Below are 17,608 nucleotides of genomic sequence, written 5' to 3' on the forward strand. Positions count from 1 at the left end.
ACCACATTTCCCAAAACTAAGAACTTGGCAGGGCTGAGAGTTTGGCCTAGTGGTAGATTGCTTGCCAAGCATGCATGAAGATTCAGGTTCAATTCCTCGGTCCCACATACATAGAAAAAAAAGGAAGTGGTGCTTAGGATCAAGTGGTAGAATGCTAGCCTTGAGAAAGCCCAAGGACAGTGCTCAGGCCTAGGAGCTCAAGCCCAGGACTGGCAAAAAAAATAAAAATAAAAATAAAAAAGGACTTGGCATGTGGCACTCCTCAGAACTCCCCAGCTTTCCCAGTAATGTCATTTACTATCCCTGGGATCAGGATGCCATGTCACTGAGATTACTTTTTTAAAGTATTTTTTAAAGTAATCTGAAGCATACTGGACTAACCTATTATTTGTGCTTATTCAAAAGGCTAGTACAAGAGGGTAATGGTGTGTTTTCAATGTGAGCCATCAAGTTTCAGGCTTCTCTGTTGTTTCTTCTGCTTAGCACCTCCGCCAGGTTGGTGTTGTGGGCAAATTTGTTGAATTCTTCGGCTCTGGAGTAGCTCAATTGTCCATTGCTGACCGAGCTACAATCGCTAATATGTGTCCAGAGTATGGAGCGACCGCAGCCTTCTTCCCCATTGATGAAGTTAGTATCAAGTATCTGGTGCAGACAGGTAAGCGAGGCTGGGGAAGGCAGAGGGCTTCTGCTGAAAATCTCATTAGACATGGAGAATCCAAGCCCCCTCTTCCTGTGCCCTAGGGTAGAGTTACACGTTTTCTCCTGCCTTTGGAATCAAAATGTGTTGTTGGGCTTTAAGAAAGTGTACGGATGGTCCAACCACTAGAAAGAGCTCGATGCATTCTTTTTTTTTTTCTTTTTTTTTTTTTTTGCCAGTCCTGGGCTTGAGCTCAGGGCCTGAGCACTGTCCTTGGGTTTTCTCAAGGCTAGAGCTCTACCACTTGAGCCTCAGCACCACTTCCAGCTTTTTTATATGTATGTGGTACCGAGGAATCGAACCCGGGTCTTCATGCATGCTAGGCAAGCACTTTAACCACTAGGCCAAACTCCCGGCCCCAGAGCTCGATGCATTCTTGATGGGCAGTTGGACCCAGCATTTGGCCTATTTAACTGTCAAGGAAGCAGGACCACTGGGCATACTTTGTGAGCGTTATTAATCTTCAACAGCAGGATCTTGATAAGAATTAAATAGCAGAGTTTAAAGTCATATTTCTGGTGATACTGCACTTTGAACTTTGGAGACAAACAGGTTTGGATTCTAGCTCAGCTATTTACTGGCTGTACACCATGGAACAGTTTCTTGAATTGTTAAACAAGAATAACCTTATGGTTATGATAAAAGATGATAGAGTATGAAGCAATTCTTTAAAGCACTTAGCACATCGTGCCAGGCACACAGGAAGCAATAACTAGTGAGGGATTTAGGCTGGAGTCAGTGGGTCATTAATTCAGAAGGGATGTGGCATGCCAGTCTTCATAACCAGCTGAAGGCAGATGTGGAGGTATACTTTGACAATTAGCTTAGGCTTAGCTTCCTCCTGATCAAGGGTTGGAAACCAAAAGGAAGAGGGGCACATACAGATAGATCCAGAATTCTTTCCAGAAGATAGTTACTTCGTGAGGAACAGCAGGTCTTTCACAGCTCTATCCAAATAAAGACAGCAGGATCAGACAGTCAGCTGTTGCTAAGTGTATGTGTGAAATGCATATTCCTTTCATAGCTGCCGATGGAGGAAGTGAGAGTTTTTAAGATCTGTCACCAGGAAATACTAACATGTCACTTTTCACCCCCTTATGCCATTTAGGTCGGGATGAAAACAAAGTAAAGCACATTAAAAAGTATCTTCAGGCTGTAGGAATGTTTCGAGATTTCAGTGACTCCTCACAAGACCCAGACTTTGCTCAGGTATGAGATAGGAGCATCTTTCACCAAACACGTTTCTTCTTTCCCCAAAGTTGCACTTACTGGTGTCTGTTTTCTCTGGGATGGAAGGTGCAGTACACTTGTGAGAATCCAGTCACTGTCAAGTCCTGGCAGGGGAGCAGGTGGTAAAGGCTGAAATATGAAAAGGATAAGGAAAGCATGAGAAATGTTTGAACTACTAATTGACACCTTCTGCAGGGAAGAGGAGCAAGAGCTATTTACAGGCTTGAGTTTATCATGGACGTAGTCCTGAAAGAAACCAAGGTACAAACGCATCCGTTGATCCTATTTATCCAGTGACTTACCTTTATGTCCTGGGTTGCAATTTGAACCTACGTATTTTTTTTAATAGCCAAGATTGGAGAGTAAGCCAGACTTGGAATCCTTATTTTTATATTTTATTGGGAGAAGGAAGAACATAATGAAATTAAAGACCATTTTCTGGAATTAGTGACTTGCTAGCGTATCTTCCCAGATAACCTTGGAATTGTGTTGGTTTGTATACAAACAGAAAAAAAAAATACAAAACCCTCCTCAACCTAATGTGAACAATAAAAACTGTATATGATGAACTGTTTCACAGACTGGGGTGCGTGAAGACCCCTTGTGTCTCCTGCAGCGTCTGCTCTGATCTCTGAGAGGCAGCAGGAGGTCCTGCCTGACCTGCCTGAGTGTCCAGCGGGATCTTAGGAAGTGAATGACTCAGGTGTTAAAATGAGCCTGGGCTTCTTTGTCATAGAATGTGATCATTTTGTTTATTGGCTTACGTTATATTTCATTGCAATGTTTGATTTCTCTAGCCCTGCTTGTGCTGCTTCTTAGTACCTGTAACATGAATTCTGCAACTCCTTTTGCCCCGGGTTAACAGGTCGTGGACTTAGATTTGAAAACAGTGGTACCTTGCTGCAGTGGGCCCAAAAGGCCTCAGGACAAAGTCGCTGTGTCTGATATGAAAAAGGACTTTGAGAGCTGCCTTGGAGCTAAGGTAGGGCCTCTGGACTCGGCCAAGCGTCCTGTTTTCATACTGCTTTTCATACCCCACTCCATGAGGAATCTTCCTAAAGCCTGCTACTGAGGGTGTGTCTTGTTCATTCTAAAATCTGAAATCCCTAGTGATTCCTTCACTACTCACCAGCCTGGCAACTCACGTGCTACCTTTTTATGTATGTCTGCTTTTCATGCGAGTGTCCACTTTGCTTATCCCACTCAGGCCATCGTACTGTGGTTCATCTCACCCCTTGCCTGTCTGGGTGTCTCTTCTCCATCACCTGGTGTCCTGTTCTGTGAGTGCCTTCAGACTTGGCTCAGATACTAGCTCTGCAACACAGCCTGACTTCTCCTAACAGAAAGTCTTCTTTGCCCCTCAGAATTTCATGGCACTTGGGCTGACAACCTTTGATGGGATATCATTTTTTAAAGTTATGTTGTTGGTACTTTATTTACATGTATGAATTCCCTTACTGAACATGCTTAGAACATGATCCTGCTTAGAACATGGGACCTGTGTTAGAATTACTTTGGTATCCCATAAAATACCGAGCGTAATGTCTGTGCCTAGACTTTCAGTTGAACGTTTTCCAAATAAAACAAGAAACAATCAGATGTGTGGTGACCAGCATTCAGGAAGCTGAAGCAGAGGGATTGTAAGCTCATCTTCAGAAGTCACATAGTGACAGTCTGTTTCAAGAAAAGTTTAATGAAAGGAATTCACCCTTGGACACTGGCATTATACCAACTATTCAGCTGTATTTACATTAATGATCATAATAATTGACTCAAATCAAAATGCCATCTTTCTCCAAATTTCCATCAGTAGCTATTCATCTGCTTCCATTAATCCATACAGGAATGTAAACAGAGTCTTCACAGACTAATTTTGAACTCAGTCCTAAATATCAACATTCTTATTTTTGAGAAAAAAAGTAACTTATTAATTCCAGTGCACAGTGAGATTTAAGAATTCTGACTGCCTTCTGTAAAGACTTAAAAAGAATGAAGAAGCCAGGTACTGGGCTCACACCTGTAATCGTAGCTAGTAAGAGTCTGAGATCTGAGAATCGTGGTTTGGAGCCAGCCTAGGAAAGAAAATTACATGAGAATTTTATCTCCAGTTAACCAACTAAAAGCTAGTAGTGGAGCTGTGACTCACTAGAGCACTAGTCTTGAGCAGACAAGCTAAGGGATAGTCCTAGGCCCTGAGTTCAAGCCCCAGTACTGTTACACACACACACACACAAAGAATGAAGAGAAGCTTAATTTTTCTGTAACATTTTGAAGTTAATGAGAAGTGATATTTGTGTTTGGGCAGTAATTGTCCCTTAATATTACAGTTACAAAGCCAAGCACTGGTGGCTCACACCTGTAATCCTAGCTGCTCAAGTGGCTGAGATCCAAGGATTGTGATGTAAAGCCAGCCCATACACAAAAGTCCTTGAGACTCTTATCTCCAATTAACCACCAGGAAACTAGAAGTGGTGCTAGGCTTAAAATGGTAGAGTGCTAGCCTTGAGCTGAAGAGCTAAGGGACAATGCCCAGGCCCTGAGTTCAAGCCCTGTAACTGGAAAAAAAGTTACAGTTACCAAAATATTCTTCCTCCTACCTAAGTAAAAACTTTTGACCATATATATTCTTCCTTCCTATATTGATACTTTGTTTTTTCTTCCTGTATATAATTTTATAATGTGTCCTTTTTGTACCTGTAGCAAGGATTTAAAGGATTCCAAGTTGCTCCTGCCCATCACCAAGCCCGTCAGACATTCATCTACAATAACAGCGAATTCACCCTCACTCATGGCTCTGTGGTCATCGCTGCCATCACCAGCTGCACAAACACTAGTAACCCATCTGTGATGCTAGGAGCAGGTAAGTTCGCGTGAGTCATCCCCACAGGTGTGAGACACAGCCCATCCGGTCCCTGTGCAGTATATGTCCCTTTCTGGTACAGAGATGTCTGGCCCAAAAATATCTACACAAGAAATAGTATCCAAAGCAAAGTATTAAGGTACGATTCATAATATAGACTTACAATATAGACACTTCTAATATAAAGACATAATAGACTTCTTTAGAATTACCACAGAAAACTGAATTTCCACTAGAATCTGTACCAAACATTGGGATTTTTTATTTTTTAATGCTTTCTGGTTGGGTGCTGGTGGCTCACACCTGTAATTCTAGCTACTTGGGAGGCTAAGATCTTAGGATCGCAGTTTTCAAAGCCAGCCCGGGCATAAAAGTCCCTGAGACTCTTGTCTCCAATTAACCACTGGAAGTGGTGATATGGCTCATGCGATAAGAGATAAGAGTGCTAGCCTTGAACTGAGGAGGTCAGGGGCAGCACCCAAGCCCCGAGTTCAAGCCCCATGACTGCCACACCCCCCCCCCAAAAAATGCTTTCTATCCTGGCATAGACTTTATTCTCTGAAAAATCTCCTGAGCGGTGGAACTCCATGCCATCTTGGTGGATTGGCAGTTGTGTGTGAGTCGGGGCACAGGGCATGGGGTGATAAGGCTCAGTGCACTTGACCCCTTACACAACTCGGTGAAGCAGTTAATGTGTACTTGCAGGAGGTCACTAACACACCATCTCTTCAGATGCCACATACGGAATTACTGTGTCCACAGACCAGGGTGGACAGAAGAACTTGCTTTTTGAAGGGTTCATTTGTTGCCACTTAAACTTTCCTTCTTGCTTTAAAACACATCACAAGCTTACATAGCCCTTGTCCCCTAGCTATCAGTATGCAGATCTCTAGTAATGGCAACTGAACTTGTCCAAAGTTCAAAATCCCAGGAGCTGATGATATTACACTTAAGAAATACCTGTATCTCGGGCTGGGTGTTTGGCCTAGTTGTAGAGTGCTTGCCTAGCATGCACGAAGACCCGGATTTGATTCCTCAGTACCACATACATAGAAAAAAGCTGGAAGTGGTGCTGAGGCTCAAGTGGTAGAGCTCTAGCTTTGAGAAAGTCCAAAGACAGTGCTCAGGCCTTGAGCTCAAGCCCAGGACTGGCTAAATAAATAAATAAATAAATAAAGCCTGTATCTCAGTTTTTTTACTGGTAGCCAGTTGTATTCCTTGTCAGCCAATACATGATATATTCTCCAGTTCTAATCTCTGTCCACACAGAACATGATTAAAAAAGTAACTTTTCCACCAAAACTGAGAAACTCATTTTGTAACTTATTACTAAATGTTTGGGGTTTATCTGTTAAAGAAAAACATGAAAGTAAGCAAGCCCTTTCTTCATTTCTGTAACTGACTTGCAGTTTTACTGAATGCATATACATGTCCCTGGGACATGAACTTTTTTGTATTCTGTTAGGCAGAAACATCTAGCTCTGGACTGGGAGTTTGGCCTAGTGGAAGAGTGCTTGCCCAGCATGTACGAAGCCCTGGGATCGAATCCTCAGCATTTCATATACAGAAAAAGCTGAAAGTAGTACTACAGCTCAAGTAGTAGAGTGCTAGCCTTGAAAAAGCTCAAGGACAGTGCCCAGGCCCTGAGTTCAAAGCCTCAGGACTGGCCAAAAGAAAAAAAAGAAATGTGGCTCTTTGCTGAGGTCCTCTTGGCCTGAAACAGATGTTCATGCGCCGTTTCACAGGGCTGCTAGCAAAGAAAGCTGTGGATGCTGGCCTGAATGTGAAGCCGTACATCAAAACCAGCCTGTCCCCTGGAAGTGGTGTGGTTACCTACTACCTGAGAGAAAGTGGTGTTATGCCTTATCTGTCCCAGCTTGGGTGAGAGTTTTCTTTGACCTTCTTGTTTTTGTTGTTTTTTTTATTCCTTGTGTCTCTTGCTATGTCCGTGGAGCAGCTGTGGGTGTATCTGATACTGTCTGGTTACACAGCAGAGGGTAGATGGACTTCAACCTGACACTCAGGTACTCAGGGCCCTCCCTGCTCTACAGGTGTGCTGGTTGTTCATGGCACAAGGGCGCCATCTAAGGGCCAAACTTGTGCTCTGCATTCAGGGCCCTGTGCCCCACTGTAGCATACGCCCTTTGCTCACGTGTACTGGAGTGTGCCAGGAGCTGCCTCGTGGCTCTGCCACAGAGATGTATATCTTTTGAGATGAAAATAATTAGTTACCATGGCTAACAACATTCTGATTCCTTCAGTCAAGTTAGTTATTAGTTGCCAAATAACTTCTCCAGTTACCTGTTATTTCTAGTTTATACACTTATTTTCCAGGCACTGGTGGCTCATACCTATAATCGTAGCTACTCAGGAGGCTGAGATCTGAGGATCGTGGTTTAAAGCCAACCCAGGCAACAAACTCCGTGAGACTCTTATCTCCATTTAGCCCCTCAGAAACGGTACTATGACTCAAATGGTAGAGCCTTGAGCAAAAGGAAGCTCAGGGATATCACCTAGGCTTGGAGTTCAAGCCTCAGGACTGGCAAAACAAAACAAAAACCTCGACATCATTGGACTCTTTGTTATAAGTTTCAAAGATGTGAGTGGGGCTCCTCTTTGATAGTGTATGGAAATGCTTTACAGTGGAAATACCACTCTCCTGGCCTTCCTCACTGTGCTCCTTGTGGCCCACAGCCTCCAGGCTGGGTTAGGGGCAGAGCGGCTCACTGAACATGATTCTCTTTCTTGTGCCTAGGTTTGATGTGGTGGGCTATGGCTGCATGACGTGCATAGGCAACAGCGGGCCCTTACCCGAACCCGTGGTAGAAGCCATCACTCAGGTAAGTAAAGAAGAGCCACCACCAGTCTTCAGAGATGTTGTTGGTACTTTTCAAATCATAGAGGACAAACAAATGCTGGTGTTTCAGAACAGTCCACTGCATTTGAACCTCATTTTGCACACCTGTACATTGGAGGTGGCTGTAGTGTCAGTTTACAGGAATTCTGATAATGAACACGTCTGTACCCAAGCAAGCTTAATTGCTTAATTCTTGCTGGTTTTGATGCCAGTAAACTCCAGAATTGTTTGCTCCTGGTCAAGGGACGATTGGTTCAGAGTCAAGCAAGTCCCCATGTGTTGCCTTTATTTGTGTTATGAAGTTCTACAGCCTTGAAGCTACTGTTCAATATGTATGCATCACCTGGCTTCCTTCCCCTATATCTGCACTTTCCCACCAGTTCTTGTTTGGTTTTTTGGGTTTTGTTTTTTGTTTTTTTTTCAGTCCTGGAGCTTAAACTCGGGGCCTGAGCACTGTCCTTAGGCTTTTTCCTCAAGTCTAGTGCTCTGCCACTTGAGCCACAGCACCACTTCCAGCTTTTCTATGTATATGGTACTGAGGAATTGAACCTGGGTCCTCATGCATGCTAGGCAAGCACTCTACCATACACCAAACTCCCAATCCCTCCCACCAGTTCTTAAGCCAGGCAGCCATAGCTAGGATACTACATTCTAACCTCCCTAATCTCTCCTCATGAACAGAAATCACTTAATACCCCTCTGATGCTTTTGCCACTAGGAAGCTACTGTCTACCTTCTCCCTGTGTCAGAAGAGGACCTGGTGAACAGGCAGCTAGCAAAGCAATACATTCCAGTCATACGAAAGCTGTTGCAAATGGTGTGTGATAAGAAGTCTATCTCTTTGTGACCTGGTTTTCCTCTTTCCTTACTCAGGGAGACCTCGTAGCTGTGGGAGTACTATCTGGAAACAGGAATTTTGAAGGTCGCGTCCACCCTAACACCCGGGCCAATTATTTAGCATCTCCTCCCTTAGTAATAGCATATGCAATAGCTGGAACCATCAGGATTGACTTTGAGCAAGAGCCATTAGGTAAGGTTTTTTTTGTTTTGTCATTGGGATTCTTTTTTCCTACTGAACTGAAAGAGAAAAAGAATTGAAGTAAATTGCTGTTTTTGTTAGTGGAAAATGATGTGTAGAACCTCCAAAGATAAAAAGAGGAGAAGCTCTTCAGAATTCCCAGTGACCGAAGTACATATCATGATGCTGAGGGTGAGAGGAGGCAAATGGGAAAAGTAGTATGGTTGGCTATTGTGGTTTGTTCTGAAGTTCAGTCCTTCCCCCACCCATGGGGACTTAGACATTGTTTTCATATATACTTTGTGCAACACACTCCAGATACTTCAGCATCTCAGTATTCACAAGTGATACTTTGTCTTCTTTCTCCTTACTTGCTTTGTGGTCCTGAATTCATTTTAAGCAGTCTCCCTTAGAAATCTATAGCATGACAGGTAGTATGTTGGTTAATCTTTATTATCTGTGGATTCCTCAGGGCTTGTATTCAAGTGGAGACACTGTCCCTGATGACATGCCCCAGAGCCATATCGGCTGCTTTCCTGCCATGTACAGGGAATAGGGCCAGGAAGGCTACACTCTGCCTTTCTGTTTCAGCTGTCACTATCAACAAGTGTCCTTGTTACTGCATTTATACCATTTATACTCTTTTATTTTTGCTCCCCCCCCCACTCCCGACACACACACCTTTTGTAGTGACTTCGTTGTTTAAGATGGCCCTGGGCCCGGGAACATTGCACTGAAATGCTGTCTGGTATCCTAACACAAGTGGACTGTGATCTGCCTTGGTCTTGGACAGACTTCATGCAGGCATGAGTTAACAGCAGTGCTGTTGGCTCTCAGTCCATTATTCACGAGTCCTCAGTGTACAGTCAACATCCGGGTCCCTAGGGGATTAATTTCAGGACCTTGTATACCCAAGTCTGCAGATGTTCAAGTACCTTTTATCAGACGGCCTCATATTGGCATATAACCTACTCAAGTCATCTCTGGATTGAATACCAGTACAATGCAAATGCATATGAATACCTATTTAAATACTGTATTACTTGGAAAATAATGAAAAGTACTATGTCCTTATAATTTTAGTACAGATGTTATGTTTCCCCTAAGTAGTTTCAAGATATAGTTCAGTTGAGCAGATGTAAAACTTGCAAACATGAAAGACCCACCACGTATTGAATAAGATGTCTTTAGACAGAAGCACTTATAACCCAACGCTGTGTATTGGCCAGCAGGTCTGAAGGCCTAACCTGTATTGTCACTAAAGGAAGGGATGACGTTCAGTAATTTGGTACTGACTCTTCTAGCACAGAGGCACCGGAGAAAGCACCTCCTCTGTGCAGTAATGAAGTGGAGTGATGGCTGGAATGCTGCTCATTGATGACATTCTTATTTCCCCCAGGAGTAAATGCTAAGGGACAGCAAGTGTTTCTGAAGGATATCTGGCCAACACGCGATGAGATCCAGGCGGTAGAACAACAGTTTGTAATCCCCGGGATGTTTAAGGAGGTCTATCAGAAAATAGAGGTGAGGCCCTCTCAGAATCTAAGAGAAAGACTGCTGTGCGTTATAGCTGCACACCTTCGGGGAGTATAAGCTATAGGAAATAATATTTATGTCTCTGGATAATTAGGGAAGAGGTTTTCAGTTACATGATGTTCCTAATTTGGACACATTTGTGGTAGGTAGCTCACCTCGTTCTCACATACCTGACTGTCACGTGGGGTGACGTGTGGGTCACTGTGTTGTATCACTGAAGGAGATTCTGTTGGATTGGTTGAACATACCATTCAGTGCATTTTTCGGTTGCTTTAAGAATGTAGTAAAGCAGGCGCTGGTGGCTCATACCTGTAATCCTAGCTACTCGGGAGGCTGAGATCTGAGGATCAAGAGTCAAAGCCAGCCTGGGTGGGAAAGTTCATGAGATTCTTCTCTTTTTTTTTTGTCAGTCATGGAGCTTGAACCTTGAACTCTGTTTTCTAGTGAGTGGTTAATTGGAGATAAGAGTCTCATGGTCTTTAGTACCTGGGCTGGCTTTGAACCGTGGTCAGCCTCCTGAGTAGCTAGGATTACAGGCATGAACCACCATTCATAGATTCTTACCTCCAATTAACACCAGAAAATCAGTAGTGGAACTGTGGCTCAAAGTAGTAGAGAGCTAGCCTTGAGCAAAAGAGCTCATGGACAGTGCCCAGACCCTGAGTTCAAGCCCCATGACTGCCAAAATACACACACACACACACACACACACACACACACACACACACACATACACACGTACATATACATACATCCACATATACATAGTAAATATATGATGTACCAAACTCTAGAAATAAGAACTTTCTGTGCCTTTTACAAACAGGAAAAAGTTAGTGGGGCTCAGTGTAGTTTCCTGAGGTTCTTTGATGTTACTCCTTTTCCTGCTTTCTGTGTGAAGGTGCTCAAGGACTTGCAGTAAAGGAACCTGTCCCACTAGGCCAAATTCCCGGCCCAGCTTATTTATTATTTATTTATTTATTTATTTATTGCAACTAATAAATGCTTGACTTTATTTTTATTTGAATATATATTGCATTATTACACAACAATCATTTTGGAAATCAAAGAAGAAAACTTACTAGCCATACACTACATATTTATTATAGAAAAGGTAAGTACAGCTCATTTATTTTAAGTTAATAAAGTATCATATAAAGGAACTCTTTTGTATTGACTATTTAAAGAAATGGTTTTTGTTGTGCATCTGATCCAGAATATTTTGCATATTTCAATTTCCCTGGGGTGGAAGACGATCTAATCCATCTGTATTTTTCTTTTTTCTTTCATTCTTTCCTTTTTTAAGACTGTCAACGAAAGCTGGAATTCCCTAGAAGCTCCATCAGAAAAACTGTATTTCTGGAACCCCAAATCTACGTACATTAAATCACCACCATTCTTTGAAAATCTGGTATGCCTTTTTTTATTGTAATAATGAAGTCTTTGAAAAGCTCTTTTTCCATGTAAAATATATGTTACTACCCCATTCACTTGCTTGAAGTGCCATTTTGTTAACACCTTTGCCTAGTTGAGAAGACAGTGTTGTCGCTTTCGTAGGACACTGGGAGGTCTGTTTGTGGGGACCGTTTCTCCATGTAGGGACTCTGTGGCTGTGAGGAGGCCACTGAGACACTCCTAGACAACATTCTGTTCTCCCAGTAGGTCACTGAGAAGGACATGGCAGAGAAGCCAGAATTCCAGTTGTCCCCCATACCTAAGGAGTTGTGTGGAGAGGAAGGAAGACTGGTTGGTTTCATTGCTTTAGAGAGCATAGTGCTGATTCTCTGCTTTTTCCTCTGAGTGAATTCACCTTACTTCGCTAAGTACTCACTCAAACCCAGAAAAGGAAAATTACATGTGCATGGGTGAAGAGCTGGTGGCACACAGTTTGGATCACTTGGTAATATGTTTTAAGAAAACCTGGGCAAGTGCTAACTTGTCATTTTCTTTACTAGACTTTAGATCTCCAGCCTCCCAAATCTATCATGGGTGCTTATGTGCTGTTGAATTTGGGAGATTCAGTAACAACTGACCATATCTCTCCAGCTGGAAATATCGCAAGAAACAGCCCTGCTGCTCGATACTTAACTAACAGAGGGTAAGTCTGCAGGAGGAGAGAAAACTAAAGGCAAAGTAAGAAACCCGGGCCTAATGAGTCCAGTGTGTCTCTTTTACCACATGGTCTTTTTGGAATCCGACTTGTTCTTCACTGAACCCCGTGACATGAAAACTAGTCAATTTTTGTTAGTTACTGGCTCCACAGCAGAATCTGTCAGCCTATGACTCCCAGCAGGCGGCAGCAGAGTCACCTTGTTTTTGAGCAAGTTGTACCTTTCAGCCTGCCTCCCCCTTAAGGTGTCATGCCTGCCATGCCCAGCAGTGACAGAACCCCAGAGGCCAGGTCCTAGTTGAGAAGCATAATATGTTGGGTCTTTTCATATATTTTTATTGTAATTAATAGAAGGGTTACATTATATTCATCAGATTGAGGGTGCATTACTTCACATACATTCTCATGTCTCGGTCCCCATTTCCCTCCCCTCACCCCCGCCCCTCATCTTGTTTTCTCCCCTTCCCTATCCAATTTCAAATAACCAAATATGCATATATCCAATATATCAGATAACAAGGTGAAATACTGTAACAATATGAGATAACCAAGGGACAGCAAAAGAGATGAGAGATAACATAGTACATTAATGACAACAATCACTCATTATATGGCTTTTGTTTCTATATCCTGGAGATCCTTTCATTTATCATCATGCTGTATGGCCTTATGTACCTGGGTTTTGTTCTATTGTAAATCTCTGTTAGGAGAGCCCAAGGTTTCTACTGATTATGACAAATGAGGGACATTGAGCCTATATTCCTTTGAGTCTGGCTTACTTCACTTAATATGATTTTTTCTAAGTCTTTCCATTTCCTTATAAATGGGGTGATGTTCTTTCTGACAGCAGCATAGAATTCCATTGTGGATAAATACCACATCTTGATCCACTCATCAACTGAGGGGCATCTGGGTTGGTTCCATATCTTTGCTGTGGTAAATAGTGCTGCAGTGAACATCGTTGAGCTAGTGGAGAAGCATAATGTTTACAGAGAACTGCTTCAGACTTGCAGTTCACTTATCCATTCATCAGTTCCCAAGACATGCCAGTGGCATTAGGTCAGTGGTATTAGATACATATTTTCTATTGTACTGATGGGAATTGTGGTTAGAGGTTCTCAAGTCTGATTTCCCGTGAGAATGCCATGGCTCCTATCCCAGCTTGTAGTCAGCGCCTGCAGGAATGGAGCTCAGAGGTGGTGATTCTTCACCATCTTGACATAGGAAGTCTTTTAGGAATTGAATGAAAGGAAATATATTTTCTCAAAATGCACCAACCCACAACATTTTAGATAGGACCTCAGGGGTTCCGAGGCAGGCTTACCTGCTCCCGAGTCCAAGTTAGACCAAGCATTAAATTGTATTAATACTCATGCCACTCCCCAGTGTTTTCAGAAATGGGCCAGTCATTGCGTTCATTATAAGATAATGTTCTTGATGGTGCAAACTCCCATTTATACTGGTTCCCAAAGATGAGACTTTTCTGTTTTGGGGGGCGGGTCAGAAAAATTTATCCTGCTGCATTGGTCCCACTGTGCTTTTATTTTGTAAAGTTCTAAATTATGTTGCCATCATATTGCTTACCTTTGCATGCATTTCTTAATACCTCAGGGACCAAGTCTAACCTACTTCGGATTAGCACATATATATACATATATATATGTGTATATATATATATATCGAGAGTTCTAAATCAGAGGCCCAGCCACAGGGGTTCCAGCATGTTAATTCTGTCCCACTTATCCACATCAGGATGAATAATAGTGAAGGGCAGAGAAGAGAGATTTATTTGACATGGGCATACCACAAGAAGAAGATAAGCAAGCACTTCAAGCCCACCTTTGGGTAGCGGGCAGTGCTTTTTCTTCTTCTCCTTTTCTTTTTCTTTCTTTTTTTTTTTTTTTGTGCCCATACCAGATCTTGAACTCAGAGTCTGTGCTCTTGCCCAGCTTGCTTACTCATGGCTCGCACTCTACCGCTTGATCTGTGAGTTCTAGCATTTTACTGGTTAATTGGAAATGGAGTCTCACAGACTTTTCTGTTTAGGCTGGCATTCTTTCAACTTCATTTTTTGTTTTAAGTCTCAGTCTCTTGGATAGCTGCAATTATAGGCATGAGCCTCTGGTGCCTGGTGTTTGGTTTTATTGGTTTGGTTTTTTGTGGTGCTGAGATTTAAATCAAGGTCTTATGCTTGTTAACCCAGCACCCTTACCACTGAACCATGTCCCTTATACCAGTGCTTTTTAAAAGCAGTTTCTAATATATTTTCAGCATATTTGTTGGCTCCCATCTGACTAGCCTACCAGTTATGTCCTTGTTTGTATTTTATTTTTACTTTATAGCTTACCCTGATGAATAAACAAAATAAGTACTCTTTTTTAAAGTCCCTCTTGGTTTTCCTATCTAGGTCTGAATGCCTCTGAGTTGATCCAGGAAGAAACTGATTTCTGCTCTTCTCTGTCCCATGTGTCACTGTGCCTAGGCAAATCTCTAAGAACAGCTTTTCCACCTTGTAGAAAGGGGCTTGGTAGCATCGGAGAAATGTCTAAGTCTATTGTAATTTTCTGTTCTTGGGGCAAGCCAAGTGCAGTCTGTGCTCACTTTAGTGAACTCGTGCCTCTCCTGCTTGTGTTATTAGCCTAACGCCGAGAGAGTTCAACTCCTATGGCTCTCGCCGAGGGAATGACGCCATCATGGCACGTGGAACGTTTGCCAACATTCGCTTGTTAAATAAATTTTTGAACAAGCAGGCACCACAGACGATACATCTTCCTTCCGGAGAAACCGTGAGTCCTGCCGCTTCTGCTCAGAAGGCAGCATTTCTCAGGCTCTGGGGGACTGGCTGTGTACACCATGCTTTTCCTCTTACTCTTTTTTCTTCACGGCTCCAGCCTACCATGAGTCCCTTGTAGTTCTGTGTGCCCGTGTTTGTGAACAGTTATGGAGATTAATTCTACTCCATGGTGTAAGTCTTATTTCTTTAAAATTTCATCTGTCAAGTATTTAAAGGGAAATTCCAGATCCGATTAGAGAACATTTATCAAGAAGTGCTAATATTCAGGGCCGGAAGTTTGGCCTAGTGGTAGAGTGCTTGCCTAGCATGCACGAAGACCTGGATTTGATTCCTCGGTACCACCTACATAGAAAAAGCTGGAAGTGGTGCTGTGGCTCAAGTGGTAGAGTTCTAGCCTTGAGAAAGCCCAAGGACAGTGCTCAGGCCCTGAATTAAAATTCCAAGACTGGCACAAAAAAAAAAGTGCTAATATATGTTCTTCGGAGTATTTGATTTTATTTGCTGCTTCAGCCCTACAGCAAGCCATTTGGAGCTGGTATATGGCTGAAGTTGGTTACTCACAGATGAGGTGTTTGAGAACCCACAGTCACACAACTCTGGATTTAAGTCCCAGGTCCAATTCATTCCTGCCATCAGCCCATTATTTCCCTCTGTAAGCTTTGTTTCTCTAAATTAGTATAGTAGAAACAACACCTTATAGGCTTGAAGGCATAAAACAAGTGGAATGACATGAAAATGTGGATAATGTCTACCATGGGGTAGAGATGGGGAGGCGGGAGGTAGGGGTCCTCAGTGTCTTTGATGCACCTCCTCCTCCCCAATGAATGCTGGGAAACTGCCAATTTAACCCACTTGAAAAATAACCCCACCAACTTATTTGAGAATGATGGTCACTGGTACCTGTAGCGTTTGCTGCATTCCAGGAACTGTTGTAAGCTCTCTAATCCCCCTAAGAACCCTTTAAGATGTGAACTGGCATTATCTGTGCAGCATCGAGAGGTTATGTAAGCGAGCAAACTGTTTGTTGGGTCCTCACCTAGGCACTGGTGGTTCACACCTGTATTCTCAGCTGCTTGAGAGTCTGAGATAGTTAGATTTGCAATCAGAAGCTTGCCCAGGCAGAGAAGAGTCCATGAAACCCCTTCTCCATGAAGACTTGACAGTGCATGGCACATGCCTGTTACTATGCCTATTGGGAAGTGGATTGTGCTCAGGCTGTGTCAGGATAGGAAAAGAGGCTATCTCAAAAAAAACAAAACTAGCAAAAATCAACAAGATGTGACTCCATGGTCTGAGCACCTGCCTAGCAACCTTCGGTCAAACTCCAGCTCCATTTTATAAATTCTATTTATATCTAATTTTACACATACATAATTACATAATGTTATATACACATGTAGAACTCATCTTGGTAGAAATAAGCAGGTAGACTCATTGAGGACTCGTAGATTGGGTTTCCCATTGGCTTCGCATTGGCTCTGCTGTCTAGAGACCTTCCGTCCTCTCTCCAGAGCTCACTAGGCCTGGCTCCATTTCAGTTGCCTTTTCTCTGCATCTGTAAACCGTTCCTCTTCTCCTCCTTAGCTTGATGTGTTTGATGCCGCTGAGCGGTACCAGCAGGCGGGCCTTCCCTTGATCGTCCTGGCTGGCAAGGAGTATGGCTCAGGCAGCTCCCGAGACTGGGCAGCCAAGGGCCCTTTCCTGCTGGTGAGTACAAAGCAGAGCGTCCACAGCCACTACCCCGAGGCACTGGAAGGGAGGTCGGGAGGTGCCAGGAATTGACTGCTGCCCTTCACCACCAAGTCGTTCTGGGGTCAGCTCTGGAAATCGTCTGATAGGGATCTTCTCCAGCTTCTTGGTGAATCTAGATGTTTTTCGCTCAGCAGAGGGAAATGCTGTAACATTCCTTTAGGTCAGCAACCATGTCCTAGCAACCGTGGGCCTTTGAGGGTGTCTGTAGATCATCTTTGGGGGAGCATCTGGGAAGCTAACGCTTCGTCCAGAAGTGTATACACAGATGTCTTTTCTATACAGTTTCAACGTGTCCATAGCATTTTCAGAGGTTGGGGATCCAAAACGTATTTGAGGCCACTGGTGGAAGTTTCCTTTATAGGAAAAAGAAAAAACAGATGTTTAATTCAGTTCGATCCTTGATACGGGAAGCATATGGGCCGTGCACAGTAAGGAACGGCCGCCGCCACTGTACCATCTAGGAGGCCACATAGATAGCTGTGAGGAGCTGTGAGGAGCCGCGCCTGCGCCCTGCTCTTCCAAATAGGCTCTGGGTGTCTCGGGTGAGGACTGCACACTTCCTTGCCAGGGGGGTGTGCCGTGTGCACCGCCAGGCAGCTCCCCACAGCCCACAGCCCAGTCACGGCTCGATGCACCCCCCCACCCACGGGGACTCAGGGGGCTTTTACCTCCTGAGTGCCTGCTCTCTCTGAAGGCAGAGAAGCTTCCATTCCCCTAAAGGAAAAAGAGAAAAAGAAGCACCACTGTGTACAAC

The 17,608-nt window shown here is 43.4% G+C and overlaps 1 protein-coding gene across 2 annotated transcripts in view; it reads left to right on the forward strand.

Moving 5' to 3' along the window:
- Positions 1-17,608, forward strand: part of Aco1 (aconitase 1) — a 43,295-nt gene that overhangs the window by 23,826 nt on the left and 1,861 nt on the right. For both annotated transcript variants that reach the window (XM_090330084.1, XM_090330085.1), the window contains exons 8-19: positions 484-655; positions 1,806-1,906; positions 2,793-2,909; positions 4,628-4,787; positions 6,533-6,668; positions 7,543-7,627; positions 8,518-8,674; positions 10,062-10,186; positions 11,505-11,609; positions 12,154-12,296; positions 14,947-15,094; positions 16,687-16,809. In XM_090330084.1, the coding sequence (XP_090186210.1) occupies positions 484-655; positions 1,806-1,906; positions 2,793-2,909; positions 4,628-4,787; positions 6,533-6,668; positions 7,543-7,627; positions 8,518-8,674; positions 10,062-10,186; positions 11,505-11,609; positions 12,154-12,296; positions 14,947-15,094; positions 16,687-16,809 (1,572 nt within the window). The remainder of the gene's footprint in view (positions 1-483; positions 656-1,805; positions 1,907-2,792; positions 2,910-4,627; positions 4,788-6,532; positions 6,669-7,542; positions 7,628-8,517; positions 8,675-10,061; positions 10,187-11,504; positions 11,610-12,153; positions 12,297-14,946; positions 15,095-16,686; positions 16,810-17,608) is intronic.

Source organism: Megascapheus bottae, chromosome 3 (assembly GCF_031878675.1).
Source record: "Megascapheus bottae isolate mThoBot1 chromosome 3, mThoBot2.hap1, whole genome shotgun sequence".
NCBI lineage: Eukaryota > Metazoa > Chordata > Mammalia > Rodentia > Geomyidae > Megascapheus > Megascapheus bottae.